Source organism: Anolis carolinensis, chromosome 3, assembly GCF_035594765.1.
Source record: "Anolis carolinensis isolate JA03-04 chromosome 3, rAnoCar3.1.pri, whole genome shotgun sequence".
Lineage (NCBI taxonomy): Eukaryota > Metazoa > Chordata > Lepidosauria > Squamata > Dactyloidae > Anolis > Anolis carolinensis.
The window spans coordinates 19,647,281-19,663,124 of NC_085843.1; the positions used below are offsets into that span (position 1 = coordinate 19,647,281).

Below are 15,844 nucleotides of genomic sequence, written 5' to 3' on the forward strand. Positions count from 1 at the left end.
AGCAACATATATACAGAGAATATCCACCCCTCTCTCAGCCATCATAATAGTAGCCACCAACTCTCAGCATCCACAAATTTATCCAGTCTCCCTTTACATTCATTCAAATTAGTGATTTTAATTACATCATACTGTAGCAAATTCCAGTTTAGCTATACATTTGGCAAAAAAGTACTTGCTTTTATCTGTCCTGAATCACACACCACCTCCAATGGATCATTCCAGTTTTTTTTTTTACTCCCCAAGCAAGGTAGCCTTTCCTCAGAGGGGACTGAGTTCAGCCTTCAAATCATTTATATATTATACCGGTGAAGTGCAGTTGACTAGAAAGTGTGAGAGCAATCCAAGTTTGTCAAGCTACAGCTTTGACTAAACATTATAGAACAGTAAAAATTTACTTCTGAATAAAGAGGCATGGGGTAACACAACTTTGCTTTATATATGTGGTCACGTACACACAGTGTATACTCATAATACATAGTTGTTTTTGGTCATACACACACACCTTTCACCCTTTCATCTTTAGAAGCTTGTTCTATTCTCTCCTTTGCCAGGGTTGTTCCAATGATGTAATCTTCTATTCCTGCTGCCAGTAGCTCTACCTTGTTGTTTTATTGACCATTTGGTATTTTTAAATAATTATATAGTGACCACATTTTGGGGAAAGGCAATACTAAAAAGATCATGAGCATGCAAGTAACAGTATGCGTGCCTTCACACACAACTTGACACTCATGCCAAGTATTGTGACATCTTGAAGACTAACACAATATTCAGCATGAAGCTTTCCTGGACTACAGTCAAGTATATCCGAATCATTCAGTGCTGCAGATGAAGGGGGATGTTGCCCATGAAACCTTATGCCACAAATAAGTTGTTAACTCTTTCAGATGCTACGGGAATTGCAGTTGTTTTTGCTTAGTAAGGGCCCTTCCACACTGCCCCTTTATACCAAGATCTGATCTAGAACTCACTCCCCAGTGAGATTAGAACAGCGCTCTCCCTCTTGGCTTTCAGAAAGAAGACAAAGACATGGTTGTGGGATCAAGTTTTTGGCCAGTAAAGTAATGCAGTGCAAGAAATAAATAGGGAATATGTGCAATTGACAATTGGAACGGCCTGGTCTACGATATTTGGATCATGTGTTTTTAATATTTACATTAGGTGTTTTAATCTTGTCTTAATGTCTAAATGACGATTAATGGTCTCATTGATTTTAATGCATAGTTGTATGTTTACTGTTTTAGATACATGATTTGGTTTTACATGTATGTTAGGCATTGAATTTTGCCATTACTATGTTGTAAAACGCTTTGAGTCCCACCCAGAGGTGAGAAAAGCAGTATATAAATACAGTAAAATAAAATCATCCCAGGTTATCTGGCAGTAGGGACTCATACATTCCCATTTAAAGCAGATAATCTGGGATCAGATCCTGAGATAAAGGGCAGTGTGGAAGGGCCCTAAGATTAATCTTTTCCCTCCCTTCTTCCCTTGCAAAATATATTCCATCTTATTTTGAACAACTTTAACAATGGAAAACATTTAAAAAGAACCACATATTGTTGTGATATTTGTACTACATATCCATGCATTTCTTTCTGTGTGTGAGAGAGAGACAGCGCGCGCACACAAAGAAAACAAGACACCAGGACCTACACGTCCCTAGGCCTAAATCCAGGCATTAATCCTAATGAGAGCCGACTCTTGGATTTAAAGGGGTCTACTCTAGTGGGAGACTAAGAAATGGATTCAGGCCACAATGCAGACACACAGAGGGAGGCAGAAAGAGAGATAATTGTCTCTCCGCTATCATCCACAAAGATACAATAACCTTTGCACAACTTTCATCAGAGCTTTCCCTCTGCCCTTGGAAAAGAGTTGGCTCAGGGGGGCGTGGCCGCAGTCAAGGAACCCAAAAGGGATGGAAGGAAAAAGAGGCTCAGGCAGACGGAGAGAATAACCTAGTTCGAAGCAGCTATTGTGGGTTATTCTGCCTTGATATTCTGGGTTATATGGCTATGTGGAAGAGCCCCCAGTACTCACACAACACCTCCACTGTAACACGTATCCTATGGCAGTGGTTTTATCCTGTGGGTCCCCAGATATTTTGGCCTTCAACTTCCAGAAATCCTAACAGCTGGTAAACTGGCAGGGATTTCTGGGCGTTGTATGTCAAAACACCTGGGGACCCACAGGTTGAGAACCACTATCCTATGGGTTGCTGTGAGTTTTCTGAGCTGTATGGCCATGCTCCAGAAGCATTTTTTCCTGATGTTTTGCCTGCATCTATGGCAGGTATCCTCAGAGGTTGTGAGGCCTGTTGGAAACTAGGCAAGTGCGGTTTATATATCTGTGAAATGTTTAGGGTGGGAGAAAAACTCTTGCTTGTTTGAAGCAAGTGTGAATGTTGCAACTGGCTACCTTCATTAGCATTAGAATGTATATGATTGTTGTTTTAAACCAGGCATGGGCAAACTTGTTAGGAATTGTGGGAGTTGAAGTCCGAAACACTTGGTGGACTGAAGGTTTCCCATGCCGGTTTTAAACTGTTTATTTTATGTTTTATCGATGTTTTTGGATTGTTGTTTATGTGATTTTAATATGTTGTAAACTGCTTTGGGTCCCATGAGGGAGAAAAGCGGGATATAAATAAAAATGTATTATTATTATTAAATGGCCTTTTGGCTTCAAGGTCTGGCTGCTTACTGCCTGGGGGAATCCTATGTTGGGAGGTGTTAACTGGCCCTGATTGATTCATGTCTGGAATTCCCGTTTTCAGAGTGTTGTTCTTCATTTACTGTCTTGATTTTAGAGTTTTTCTAATGCTAATAGTCAGATTTTGTTCATTTTCATTGTTTCCTCCTTTCTGCTGAAGTTGTCCACATGCTTGTGGATTCCAATGACTTCTCTGTGTAGTCTGACAAGGTGGTAGTTGTTAGAGTGGTCCAGCATTTCTGTGTTCTCAAATAATATACTGTGTCCAGGTTGGTTCATCAAATGCTCTGCTATGGCCGACTTCTCTGGTTAAGTCTGCAGGGCCTTTCGTGTTCTTTGATTTGTTTCTGGGCAATGTGGCGTTTGGTGGTCCCTATGTAGACTTGACCACAGCTGCCACCAAGTATCCACCACACACCCATCACCCACACCCCGAGATACAGAACTAAGGGCCCTTCCACACAGCCATATAACGCAAAATATCAGGGCAGAATAACCCACAATAATTCTAATCAAGGTGATTAATTACAACATTCACACTGGCCTCCAACGGAGAAGAGTTCTTTCTCCCACCCTGGACCTTCCACAGATATATAAACCTCCCTTGCTTAGTTTCCCATATATACCTCACCCCCCCCCCCCCCGAATCCTTTCAGGTTTTTAAAAATTCATGAGTAAACCAGGTTTTTGAATTGGTTAACCAAACCCCAATGAGTGTCCACTGAAGTTTATTGGTGGAGCCTGATTTCTACATTGTTTTGCGTTATGGAACTACTGTGTTATCGAAGGCTTTCATGGCTGGAATCACAGGGTTGTTGTGTGTTTTCCGAGCTGTATGGCCATGTTCCAGAAGCATTCTCTCCTGACGTTTCGTTCAGATCTATGGCAGGCATCATCAGAGATTGTGAGGTATGGAACTACTCTTCATAACTCACTAAAAAGAAGTTTCAACCCCCCTCCCCGCCGAATTTTTTTTCTGCCTATGGCCCTGTACCTCACAACTTATGAGGATGCCTGCCATAGATGTGGGTGAAATGTCAGGAGAGAATGCTTCTGGAACATAGCCATACAGCCCGGAAAGCTCACAACAGCCTAGTAAGCCACAATATCCACTTTGAACTGGGTTATCTGAGGCCCCTTCCACACAGCTATATAGAATCCCACTTTGAACTGGATTATATGGCAGTGTGGACTCAAGATAACCCAGTTCGAAGCAGAAACTGAGGGTTATCCGGCCTTGATATTCTGTGTTATATTGGACCTTTTAAAGCCTTGGATGATTGTTTAATATTTTTAATTATGTCTATTTTAAATCATGACTTGTTAATTTGTTTTTTAAATGCATTCTTTGATGTCTTAACTGTTGATTTGATGATATTATATGATTGTATTGGGCTTGCCCCCGTGTGAGCTGCTCTGAGTCCCCGTTGGGGAGATGGAGGCGGCATACAAAAATAAAATTATTATTATTATTATTATTATTATTGTACCCCACCTAGTACCTAGTAACCCACAGTATACACTTTGAACTGGGTTATCTGAGACCCCTTCCACACAGCTGTATAGAATCCCACACTGAACCGGATTATATGGCAGTGTGGACTCAAGATAAGCCAGTTCGAAGCAGAAACTGAGGGTTATTCGGCCTTGATATTCTGCGTTATATGACTGTGTGGAAGGGCCCTCGGGAACACACCAGAAGCCGTACTTTCTCACATAGATATGTGTTCAGTTTGAGTATATGGCCCTCAGTTTACTCACCTGCCTCAGGACTTTCCTGCAGTTGCTACAGACCCGGCGGCCTAGCCCGCTTCCCTGGCTGTCTCCGGGCGCCGAGGCCGGGCAGGAAGCAGCGCTACTTCCCCGGTTCATGATGGAAGAGGACGCGGGGAAAGGACGGCGGCTGTGGCTGCTGCTTGGGCTCCTGCCTCCTCCTCCTCAGTCCCCTCAAGCGGCGCTTCCATCCTCCTCGCGCGCACACCCCTCGTCCCCGGCCAATCACAACGCAGTTGCCACGCCCCCCAACCAGCCCCGCCGGCCAATCGCGAGCCTCGAAGGCGGCTAGCCAATAGGAAAAGAGCTCGCGCCTTCCCCATCTCCAGGCAGCTCAGGAGAAGAAGAAGAAAAAGGGGCGTGGAAAGACGAGCCAGCTGGAAGCTGGTGGGGCGGGGCTTGCTTTCTCCACCAATGGGGGCGAGGCGGGCAACACGCACGCGGCGGTTACGCCCCCTTTCGCTCTGCTTCAGGCTGTGAGGTGGAGGAGGAAGGGAAAGAAAGACTTAAAGTCATACAGACAGTATATATAGTTCAGGCATGGGCCAGCTTGGGCCTTCGCTCTAGGTGTTTTGGACTTCAACTCCCACCGTTCCTCGCTTAAGCGGCTGAGGGGGAAAAGGAAGAGGCCTGAGGCTGCGAGGAACGGTGGGAGTTGAAGACCAAAACACCTAGAGCGAAGGCCCAAGCTGGCCTATGCCTGGTATAGGGCCAGCTAACATCTCCTAACAAAGGATTCACCCCCACACAGGCAGTAAGCAACCAGTCTTCGAAGCTGCAAGGCCATTCAATGCTAAATCAAGATGGCCAGTTTCTACATTTGCCTCAGAGAGACAAGAATTCTTTCTCCCACCCCGGACTTCCCACTGTTGGAAATAGTAACCTCCCAAGCAACTCACTATTTATTTGTTAATGTATATATTTGGTAACGTGTATTATATAGATACAGTAGAGTCTCGCTTATCCAACCTTCGCTCATCCAACTTCCGGATTATCCAACGCAATCTGCATCCCGCCCGGATCCACAGCTGTTTCTCTAGATATCAAGGACTGAACTTTTTATGGATTTAACTTCCGACAAGGTTGTTGTTGTAAGTTCGTTTTATGCAATTCAATCTTTATTTGTAGTCAATCTTTTTGTAGTCAATGTTTTCAATACACTGTGATGGTTTTGTGCTAAATTCGTAAATACAGTAATTACTTTACTGTGTACTGAACTGCTTTTTCTGTCAATTTGTTGTAAAACATGATGTTTTGGTTCTTAATTTGTAAAATCATAACTTTTTCTGTCAGTTTGTTGAAAAACATGATGTTTTGGTTCTTAATTTGTAAAATCATAACGTAATTTGACATTTAATAGGCTTTTCCTTAATCCCTCCTTATTATCCAACATTTTCACTTATCCAATGTTCTGCCGGCCCATTTATGTTGGATAGGTGAGACGCTACTGTATGTTGATTTGACTCTGGTGTGGAAGGAGTTATAGACATGCAACTATACTGAGCATGTGCAGGCTCAAGACTCCATTTTGTATTCAGTACAGTCGATAAAGGTGAAGGTTTTCCCCTGGCAGCAAGTCTAGTCGTGTCTGACTCTGGGGGTTAGTGCTCATCTCAATTTCTAAGCCGAAGAGTCGGTGTTGTCCATAGACACCTCCAAGGTGTCTAGTCAATTTTTTAGTAGTCAATGTTTTGGCTCCATGCAGTCATGACTGGCAGGACTGCATGGAGCACTGTTACCTTCCCACAGAAGTGGTACCTATTGATCTACTCACATTTTCTTGTTTGCAAACTGCTAGGTTGGCAGAAGCTAGGACTAACAGCGGAAGCTCACTCCACTCCCCGGATTCAAACTGCCAACCTTTCGGTCAGCCAGTTCAGCAGCTCAGCGGTTTAACCCGCTGTGCCACCGGGAGCTCTTTATTCAATACTGTATCTGTTAAAAATGTGCTTATGTATTTGGGAGTAATTTTCCTGCCTGTCAGGCCCCTGCAAACAATTCATGGCATTAGGCAAACAAATATATGTGCATTGTTGTCATACAGTTATTTTAACTGACTTGTTTTAATAACTTAAAAAATATTTATGCTGGATGACCTTGGGCAAGTTGCACTCTCTCAACCTTAAATGAAAATTGATCCTGTTAATAAATCTTGCCAAATGTAGAGTTGCTATAAATCAGAGTTGACTTGAAAACATATAACAACAAGAGCCAGGTAGTTTCAATTTGGGTTACATTTTACTTAGGACAAGATGTTAAGTGCGCTTTCACGTTAGTCACTACCAAAATACTGAGCCTAGAGTCTTGTTCCAAATCTTGCAACTTGCCTGTGCAAAAGAAAAACTAGCGGTGGTGTTGGATTCCAGGAAGGCAACATAGAATTGGCTGAGTTAGCCAGAAGAGGAATGTGTTTAGCTGGCTCTTCTGTGTGGATATGTAAAGCCAGCTAGCCCCGCACTTCTGTTTCATTCTCTTTTGTGAAACTGATCAGTCCCACTACTGGGAAAAGAAAGATAAAAACAAACGGGAGGGGAACAGCATTTTTTGGGTAGGGTGAGAGGACAACTCCTAGCCATTCTTGGGATTAAAATCAATGCAGTTCATTTCCTCCTATAAATCCTTTTACACATTGAAGTGTATGCACTAAAATGTTGACTTCTGGTTCAATCCAGCAGCATATAATAAAAACAACAACAACAATTGGGCAGCAGATAATACTTTACCCAATATTCTTTCTTACCCCTTCCAAGCCCTTTTTTTATCTTATAGTAAGAGCAAGGAATAAATGGACACAAGGACCCAAGTCCGCCAGGACATTTTGCTGACTCAAACCAAGGAAATATCCCTCTTGGACTATACCAACCAGTTCGTATTCCAGGTAAAACTAGCATGTTAAACATTCCCTGACATATATTTGCCAGCTATGCACTGTGTTACTGGTCTAATGCCTGTAAAGTACTATCTATTCTGTGTCTGATACCTATAAACTGCTGTGATAGGTTAGTATTGGTAGGTCTCATAGATGATTCCACCCAGCCTTTCCTCTTGGTTTCATGATGGAACAGCTTCAGCCCTTGTCCAACCGAAGTATTATAGTGGGCCCTTGATATCTGCAGCGATTTGGTTACAAGACACCCTTGGATAGCAAAATCTGTGGATACTCAAATCCCTTTATATACACTGGTGCAATGGTGTCCCTTATATAAAATGGCAAGATTAAGATTTGTTTTTTTGGATTTGTTAACAAAATATTTCCAAGTTGTGGAGGATGGAATCCATGGGTACAGAATCCATGGATACAGATGAATGACTGTACTTATGAACTGATGAGAACTATTTGAATAGTGGTGTGTTGACAACTTAGTAGAGATCCTATATGTTTCTGCATATGTTCCTTGCTTTATCCACACTCCCAGAGAATCACCTGTCCCATTGCAGACACTGATAAATATCCAAGAATTAGTAAATATATATGTAACAGTTACACTTAAGAAACTCCGCTTGGACAGCTGTGAACTGAATTATGCTATGGGCAGAGGCAACACACAGCCAGATGCAAAATGAGTTCATCATCCACTGAAATCTCTAGAAGGCTCCAGCAGATTCCAATGGCCGAAGTAGTCCTGTTATATCTAGTTATAAGCCATTCTCAATAAGCCACAAAATGGCTATGGTGGTCTGCTTAACCATTACTCCAAGGATGTTAAATGAGCAGCTGAATTATCATATTGAAGGGAGTAGGGTTGAGGTAGTAGTGGAAAATTACCAGCCAAAGCAGAGAGTTCAAATAAGGGAAAAGTTCAAAAGGGAAATGCCCAGTAACATAAGGGGAGATGCAGGAAGGGAAATTGGTTGCTAAGGAAAAGCAGACTCAGGAACACTGATAAGAGCTGGTGCATGAATCTGAGAAAATAGCCTGTGCATATGCTCAAGGTGTTGACTATAAAACTGAGCTGTGTTTCAGTTTTGTGTGGCACTTTCTTCTGTTCACCCGGCAGGGTGATTTGATCAAATAAACCTGTTGAACAATCTCAGTGCTTCTAGTGTTTGATTGGATAAAGAGACCCTGGAGGTTTTGGGGCCATTTGGTAATAGTGGGATATGACAGCACATCCCAACAATACTGAGGAGGGGGCAAAATTGTTTTTTGCTTCTCTTGAACTGGGATATGGAGTTGAGTTATTCAAATAGCAGGAAAAGAGATTCTATCTAAACATTGTAAGAGTGGAACACATTTCCTCAGAGGCTGCTGGGGACTTCTTCCTTGGAAGTTTTTAAATAGAGGCTGGATGGCCATCTGTCAGGAATTCTTTGATTGTGTGTTCCTGCATGGAAGAATGGGGTTGGACTGGATGGCTCTTGTAGTCTCTTCCAACTCTATATCATCCAGTATAGTTCTGCTTTGCCATATAAGATCTCGGTTATTACTTGTTACATTACAAATTCAGAATGTTACTAGACTGAATTATTTCACAAATATAATTATGCTCCCTTTACTCTTCTCCCTACATAAAGACTTTACAGGTAATTTTATTTGTAATCCATTGCTTCCAATCTCTGTCTTTGAAATCTTTGTGTTTAATATCTTGACCACTTCAGCAATAAACTCTAATCTCTTTGAACAGGATAGTAGTATGATAACAACTGTAATCCAATGCTTTGTTTTTAATCTCATTATTATTCTAGAAGGTTACAACATCAAGAGAAGCCTTGGCTGTAAGAAGAATTTTAATGTTTCTTCCATACCTATCTTCAGTTTGTTTTCAACAAGAACAGAGATTAAAGCAGGATCAAGATTTGTTAAAATGATGAAAATATCCACAAAGCTTCATAATCTTTCAAAGAGAAAGAGAAAGAGGTGGGGGGAGAGAGAAAGAGAGTGAGAAAAATATTTTTAAAGTCATACACAGAGAGTTGGACTGAATGGCCTTTGGAGTCTCTTCCAACTCCAGAATTCGATGATTTGCTGTTATCTGCAGTTTCACATATCCATGCAAAGTCTGCAATGATGTACCCTGTTGATACACAGGTCACATTATAACTAATTGGCTTTCATATATTTAAATGCCATGAAATTAAACATAGTGGGATGACATGGCTATTTTTTTCAAGCAGGACTAGGGCTATCATATGTCAAAATGAAGGTCCCACGGATACAGGGCTCATAATGTATGTTATTAACTTTTTTTTTCTTTGCTCCCTGCCATTGGAGGACCAGGATTCACTCTCCATTCTGCTCTATATCCAACTTTTGGCTAAAACTGGAGGTGAGATTAAATATTCCTTATCTTCACTCTTTAAATAAGTGAGAAGAAATAACCCCCCCATTCCATCATAATCTGGGAACAGCACCTTTAGCAATGTTGACCCATATAAGGCAGCTCAATGCAGCTAAACTGTATTATATGGGTCTACACTGACCACATATTAGTTCCAAATTGCATTAGATTTCTGTCTTATTTTCCAAAACAGCAAAACATGTTATGACCAACTGTGATTGATCCCTACTACATAATGCTTAATGTCATCAATGGGGATGTCCCTTGATCTCAGGATCTGACTCAGAAACTATAAGGCCTGGAATGACATTGAACTAGCAAAGCCATAATGGTCCCTGCCACAAATGTTGGGGTAAAGAATGCTTCTGCTCTAGTTTCAAGCTAGCCAGACATACCTTTTTGAGGAGACTCCATTACATATACACATACATATCTGCCTGTCGTATCTTCAGACACAAGTAACTGAATCATGTTCTTTCATTTCCTCCCCCTCCACATCAAAACCACAAGCATCCACACAGATTTTTCATTTTCCACCCAGCACTTAGCATCTGTCACCAATGAGTATGCTCAGTTTTAAGTGGGACACTTCATTTACACTAGCCTAAGAATTTATCTCTCTAAATATTTTTAATATTTGTGCAAAGCTTGGAGTTTCCCTGAGCCTACTGATAACTTCTTCTTGTATGTAGGTGGTATAATTTTTCTACTCCTTTGGATTCTGCATGCAAACTCCCAGTTCTATATATTTTACAGCAAACTCATTCTCCCACTATGGATACAGAAGGAGAATTTCAAATTGGCTATGTCTAGCCAAAGGGCTGCAGTTCTCAAATTATAAAACAGTGACTTGTGAAGTATCTACATTATAGAATGAATGTAGTTTGACCCCACTTTAACTGTCATGGCTTAATGCTAAGGAATCATTGGGATTGCAGCTTTACATGATATTTAACCTTCTCAACCAAAGAATGCTGGTGCTTCACCAAGCTATAACCCCCAGGATTCCATAGCATTGAACCATAGCAGCTGAAGTGGTGTCAAACTGCATTGATTCTACAATGTGGACGCAACCTTAGGAGATTGAGGATCAAGTCTTACTGGGCCATGAAACTCACTGGATGAACTTCTGTCAAGTTGTGTCTTTCAGTTTGAGTCACCTTGCAGGGTTATTTAGAGGATAAAGTGAGTAGGAAGATGAAGAGGACCACATACACCACTCGGTGATTACTGGAAGAAAGGAGGAATATAAATGTGAAATCATCATTAATGTGCCTTTAGCAGGACCTGCTAAAAAGACTCCCTATCACCAAAAAAGTCAGCTTTGTACATTTGATTTTGCCTACTCCTGTTAGGGAAATGAAACTTAGGTGGACAACATCTTTTCCTTTAAAGAAGGAAATAAATATCAGGCATCCTTATATCATATACTGGAGGAGTACATGTAGCCAGACTTTTCCTTGCAGAGGATTGCAAAGTGTATATGCCAATAGATGATCCTCTTTGTCTCCAAAATAAGCTCAGGGTGTTTGTTCATTCAACTTGAGGCTGAGAGTCTGCTGCTTCCAAAGAAGGGGGGCTTAGCAAATGTAAGTTCATTAGCTCTCTATTGGAGCAGACAAGGCCTTGCTTGTATAGAATCACAGAAAAATACAAGACATACAGTTGTCTTTTGGGTCTTACACCTTTGTTTCACATGGAACTGGACACTTAGGGTAATCAGAATCTCATCAGCATACCCATGTCACCATTTCCTCCTGGATTGTGCCCTCCCAAGGGGCATCTCTGCAGTTGACTGTCTCTTTAAACTATCCAACAAACAGCCATCATTCGATGTCAAGGAAACCCCCAGGCAATCCGTCTGCATCTCTTTTCTGCCAATCAGAGGAGGAGCAGGAAGTCTGAATATCTGTGAGAACTATATAAGATGTCTTGTATTTTTCTGTGAATTTATGCTTGTACCGTTTGAAGCATATTGCTTGTACTTTTTGGCAAAATCGTAATAAACCTCTGTAGCTTGCCTTCAACCTGGAGCACTTACTCTCTGTTCTGGCTGATCTGGTTTAGCAAAGAATCACCAGGCACTGACTTCTCCAACTGTGGTCCTAGCTGAAATCACTGCAATATAATGCATGGCAGTGTAATTGGAGCCTAAGACTGCCTGCCCAACAGGAACACAGGAGAAGAGAGGATAAAATCATGCCTTTCCCAGTAGGTCCAGGGAAAAGCAAACTGCTGGAGGTTCTTCTAGTTTATCTGTTCTCCTACCCATTAATAACATTTTCCACCTTGACTGATGCTCCTTGGATGCATGTGCCCCACTTTCCACCTACAAAAGGTTAGAGGGCCTGACTTCATTATCGCAGAGTGATAGAATCAAGAGGTATCCTGTAGCACATCTGTGGCTCTCAAAATCCCATTGCTACAGCATCCATTTAGGTAGGCAACCAACTAGTAATTGGATCTCTTTTTGACCAGATCTCTTTTTGGCCTGAAAAACTAGTTAGTTTTTTCAATCTATGAGTTCTACAAATTGGATGAAAGAAAATTTAAAATTTCCTGGGATTATGTTGTCTGAGTATTTTTGTTAAAGCACAGGGCATACTCGGTCAGGTACGTTATGCCACGTCCAACTGTGAAGTTTGTTATGTATGTGTGCGACAAGGTGTGGCAGCGTGAATGCACAATCAGAACTAGGAAATTTTATTTTTTGGATTATAATTCCCAGATTCCTCTACCACTAATAATACTGGTGCGTCTGCTGGACATGTGGACACTGGATCCAGCCAAATCTAGCCCAATTCAGCTTCTCACAACTCAACAATACTGAGATCATGGAAGAGTTTCCTAGAAGCTCCAAAATATATTGTAATTCCCCTTGCACCGGATTAGTGGCTAGAAATAGTGCTTTTGCTGTGAAATCAGCCATTTGTCATGTGAAGCCTTTGCAGCAGTTGCAAGGTGAGTCTACTTTATTTGGCCCACGAGACACTGAAATAGAGAAGGAGGAAGTGAAGAAACAAAATAATGAGGATTAAAAGTTTTTGAATACCCCCAATACTTTAATAGCTTATAGGATGAAATTCAGGAACAAGCAGGTTCTTAAAGCTTTATTTTTACATCCATTTCACAACACAAAGTTATAGCACTCATGGCACTCATGGGTCTATCCTATGGAATCCTGGAATTTTTAGTTTAAAGAAGAATATTTGGAATTCTAAGAGAGTTCTAGTGTCTCATTAAACTTGGAACCCCAAGATTCCATACAATGTAGCTGTGACAGTTGAAATGGAATCATGCTGCTATAATTATATACGGTGAAAGGAATCCAAAAGAGAGAAAAGAAAAGAATAGAATGAAACATATACTTTGTAGCTGGCTGGGTTTTTCAACCCATGCTGTGAATGGTGACAATTGCTATTGGAAGCACTTTAAAGGCAGAGCCTGTGCATTGCAACACCAATCAGAATAGAAGCTGGTTTGCACAGCTAGACACTCTAGTGGCGAAATGCAATATAAAACTAATGAAGCATTTGGAACACTGTCCCCATTTTATAGGAAGGATAATTAAAGGCGAGAGGGAAATACCAAAGGCTTCAAGGCAGGTCAGTGGAATAGTGGTGCAACCATATCCAGGTCTCTTGTCTCCCAGGGAAGACTGAGCAATAAGGAACCTCTGCTGATTAGATCCACGGTTAAAATGGGTCTATGCTACATCTTCAATGTGCAGCTTTTCTTGGAAGCAAATAAAGGATTTCTTATTGTGAAGTGCAGTAATAGAGAAACCTATTTCCAGCTGCTATTAATTTTCTACATTGTGTTCCTACAGAGTGCATTTTAGTTTGAATAACTTTTCTGTCCCAAAATATTCTACAGAATACTTTACAAGGATCAGGACAGATGCAGGGATTTCAGAACAGGTAGGTTTAGGTATTGATGTTAAACTATAATGCTCAGTAGTCCTAGTCAGCATATCCAGTTATAAGAAATGCTGGGAGTTGTCTAACATCTTCTGGAGGACCATCACACTTCATTTGGACAGAAAGCATTCTGTAGAGCAGAACCTTCCAAACATTTCATGTTGTTGACATACTTTTAGACAAGCTTTATTTCACGACACAGTTATTCAGTTTTATTAGCAAACCAGAGATTAAACCAACCCCCTATTAAGAAGTATGGACACATTCATAAATCATAATAATGAAATGTATGGAGACACAACACATCTCATGAAAACCTTTCACTTCTGGTTTAAAAAATATATGGTTTATTACTTATTCCATAGACTTCAAGATTTGTCATTTGTGTTCACATGATACATCTACACATTGCAATGGCATATTAACATGTCATGACACACAGTTTGGAAAGCTCTGCTCTAGAGGGAGAGGGGTTGAAAACCATTGTCCAAGGGATTCACAGATGGGAAAAACTATCAAGATGAGTATAGCAATATTTTGGTAAGTGGTAAAGTTTAGCTGTTCTTTATAGTCAAATCTTCAAGGAGAATCCTAAAATCCAGGGAGTTGTGCAAATGCATGTCAAGAATTCAGTATGAGACACTTTTATTACTTTTGGAAAAGCTCATGCATGTTAAATGCCCATTCAAGTCCCAGCAATCACAAAAAAGAGATTTAGGAAACACTACTAAATTCTGTTGTTAGGCAGTCCCACTGTAGAGCCTCAGATTCATACTTTTACTTCCCTTAAGGACATCTTATATGTCCAAGCCTAATGCTTGTAGTAGCTGTCAAGTCTCCAAAGTAACTATGAGAAGCAATGAGCTGAGACCTACATTTCTGCATGTTCTACTCTTCAAGGGTTGGAAGAAGACCACAAAGGCCATCCAGTCCAACCCCATGCCATGCAGGAATCAAAGCACTCTTAACAGATAGCCATCCAGTATGTGTATAAAAACCTCCAGAGAAGGATACTCCACCATACTCCAAGGCAGCCTATCCCGATGTCCAACATTTCTAATGGTCATAAAGTCAATCCTAATGTTTAGGCAGGATCTCTTGTAATTTGAATCCATCAATTCATGTTTTAAGCTTTAGGGTAGAATCATAGAGTTGGGAGAGACCTCGTGGGCCATCCAGTCCAACCCCCTGCCAAGAAGCAGGAAAATCGCATTTAAAGCACCCCTGACAGATTACTATCCAGCCTCTGCTTAAAAGCCTCTAAAGAAGGAGCCTCTACTCTGAGGCAGAGAGTTCCACTGCTGAACAGCTCTCACAGTGAGGAAGTTCTTCCTAATGTTCAGGTGGAATCTCCTTTCCTGTAGTTCGAAGCCATTGTTCCGCGTTCTAGTCAAAAGGGCAGCAGAAAACAAGTTTGCTGCCTCCTCCCTATGACTTCCCTTCACATATTTATACATGGCTATCATGTCTCCTCTCAGCCTTCTCTAAGTAGCAGAAAGCAGAAAACAAGTTTGCTTTATCTTCTACATTACACCGCATCAGATATTAAAGATGGCTATCATGTCACCCCTTGATTTACTCTTCTCTAAGCTAAACATACTCAGCTCTGTTCTTCATGTATCTTGGTTTCTAGATTTTGGTCATCTGGCTCGCCCTACATTGGACACATTCAGCTTTGTCAATATCCTTCTTAACTATGGTGCCCAGAACTAGATACAATAGTTCAAGATTATATCAGTTAGCTGGCAGAGTATCTCTGTAGCATACAACCGATTGTATATTTCCATTTAAGAATTCAGAAATTTAAGAATGCAAATAGGCACATCAGGGATTGAACTAAACATAAGAATGTCGAATGACTTTGCTGGATGGGTTCTGGGAGCTGTCGTCCCCCAAAAGAAATGATCCCATGCTGTGGATTTGCTAACTACAGTATATTAAAATGTGTCCAAATATTATAAACAACAAGGCAACTTATTTGTAGTTTAAAAAACATTGTTTTTGCCAAAATCCATAAATGAGTTTCAAAAATCCATAAATAATAAAAACAACAATGCAACATATTTATAAGTTTTGGCAAAAACAATGTTTCCTTTTAAAAAAACAAATCCACAAACAAGTTGCCTTGTTTTCTTCTTATTGGTGTTTGGACAC

At 40.9% G+C, this 15,844-nt stretch overlaps 1 protein-coding gene across 3 annotated transcripts in view; it reads right to left on the minus strand.

The window, feature by feature from the left end:
- Positions 1 to 4,714, minus strand: part of sesn3 (sestrin 3) — a 92,517-nt gene extending 87,803 nt beyond the window's left edge. For 2 of the 3 annotated variants that reach the window (XR_010004043.1, XM_062974560.1), the window contains exon 1: positions 4,480 to 4,714. Coding sequence is in view for 2 of the 3 variants with exons in the window: in XM_062974560.1 (XP_062830630.1) it covers positions 4,480 to 4,590 (111 nt within the window). In the remaining variant the exon portion in view is untranslated. The remainder of the gene's footprint in view (positions 1 to 4,479) is intronic. The other variant, XM_016992681.2, reaches the window with a different exon arrangement.
- Between the last annotated feature and the right edge of the window lie 11,130 nt (positions 4,715 to 15,844).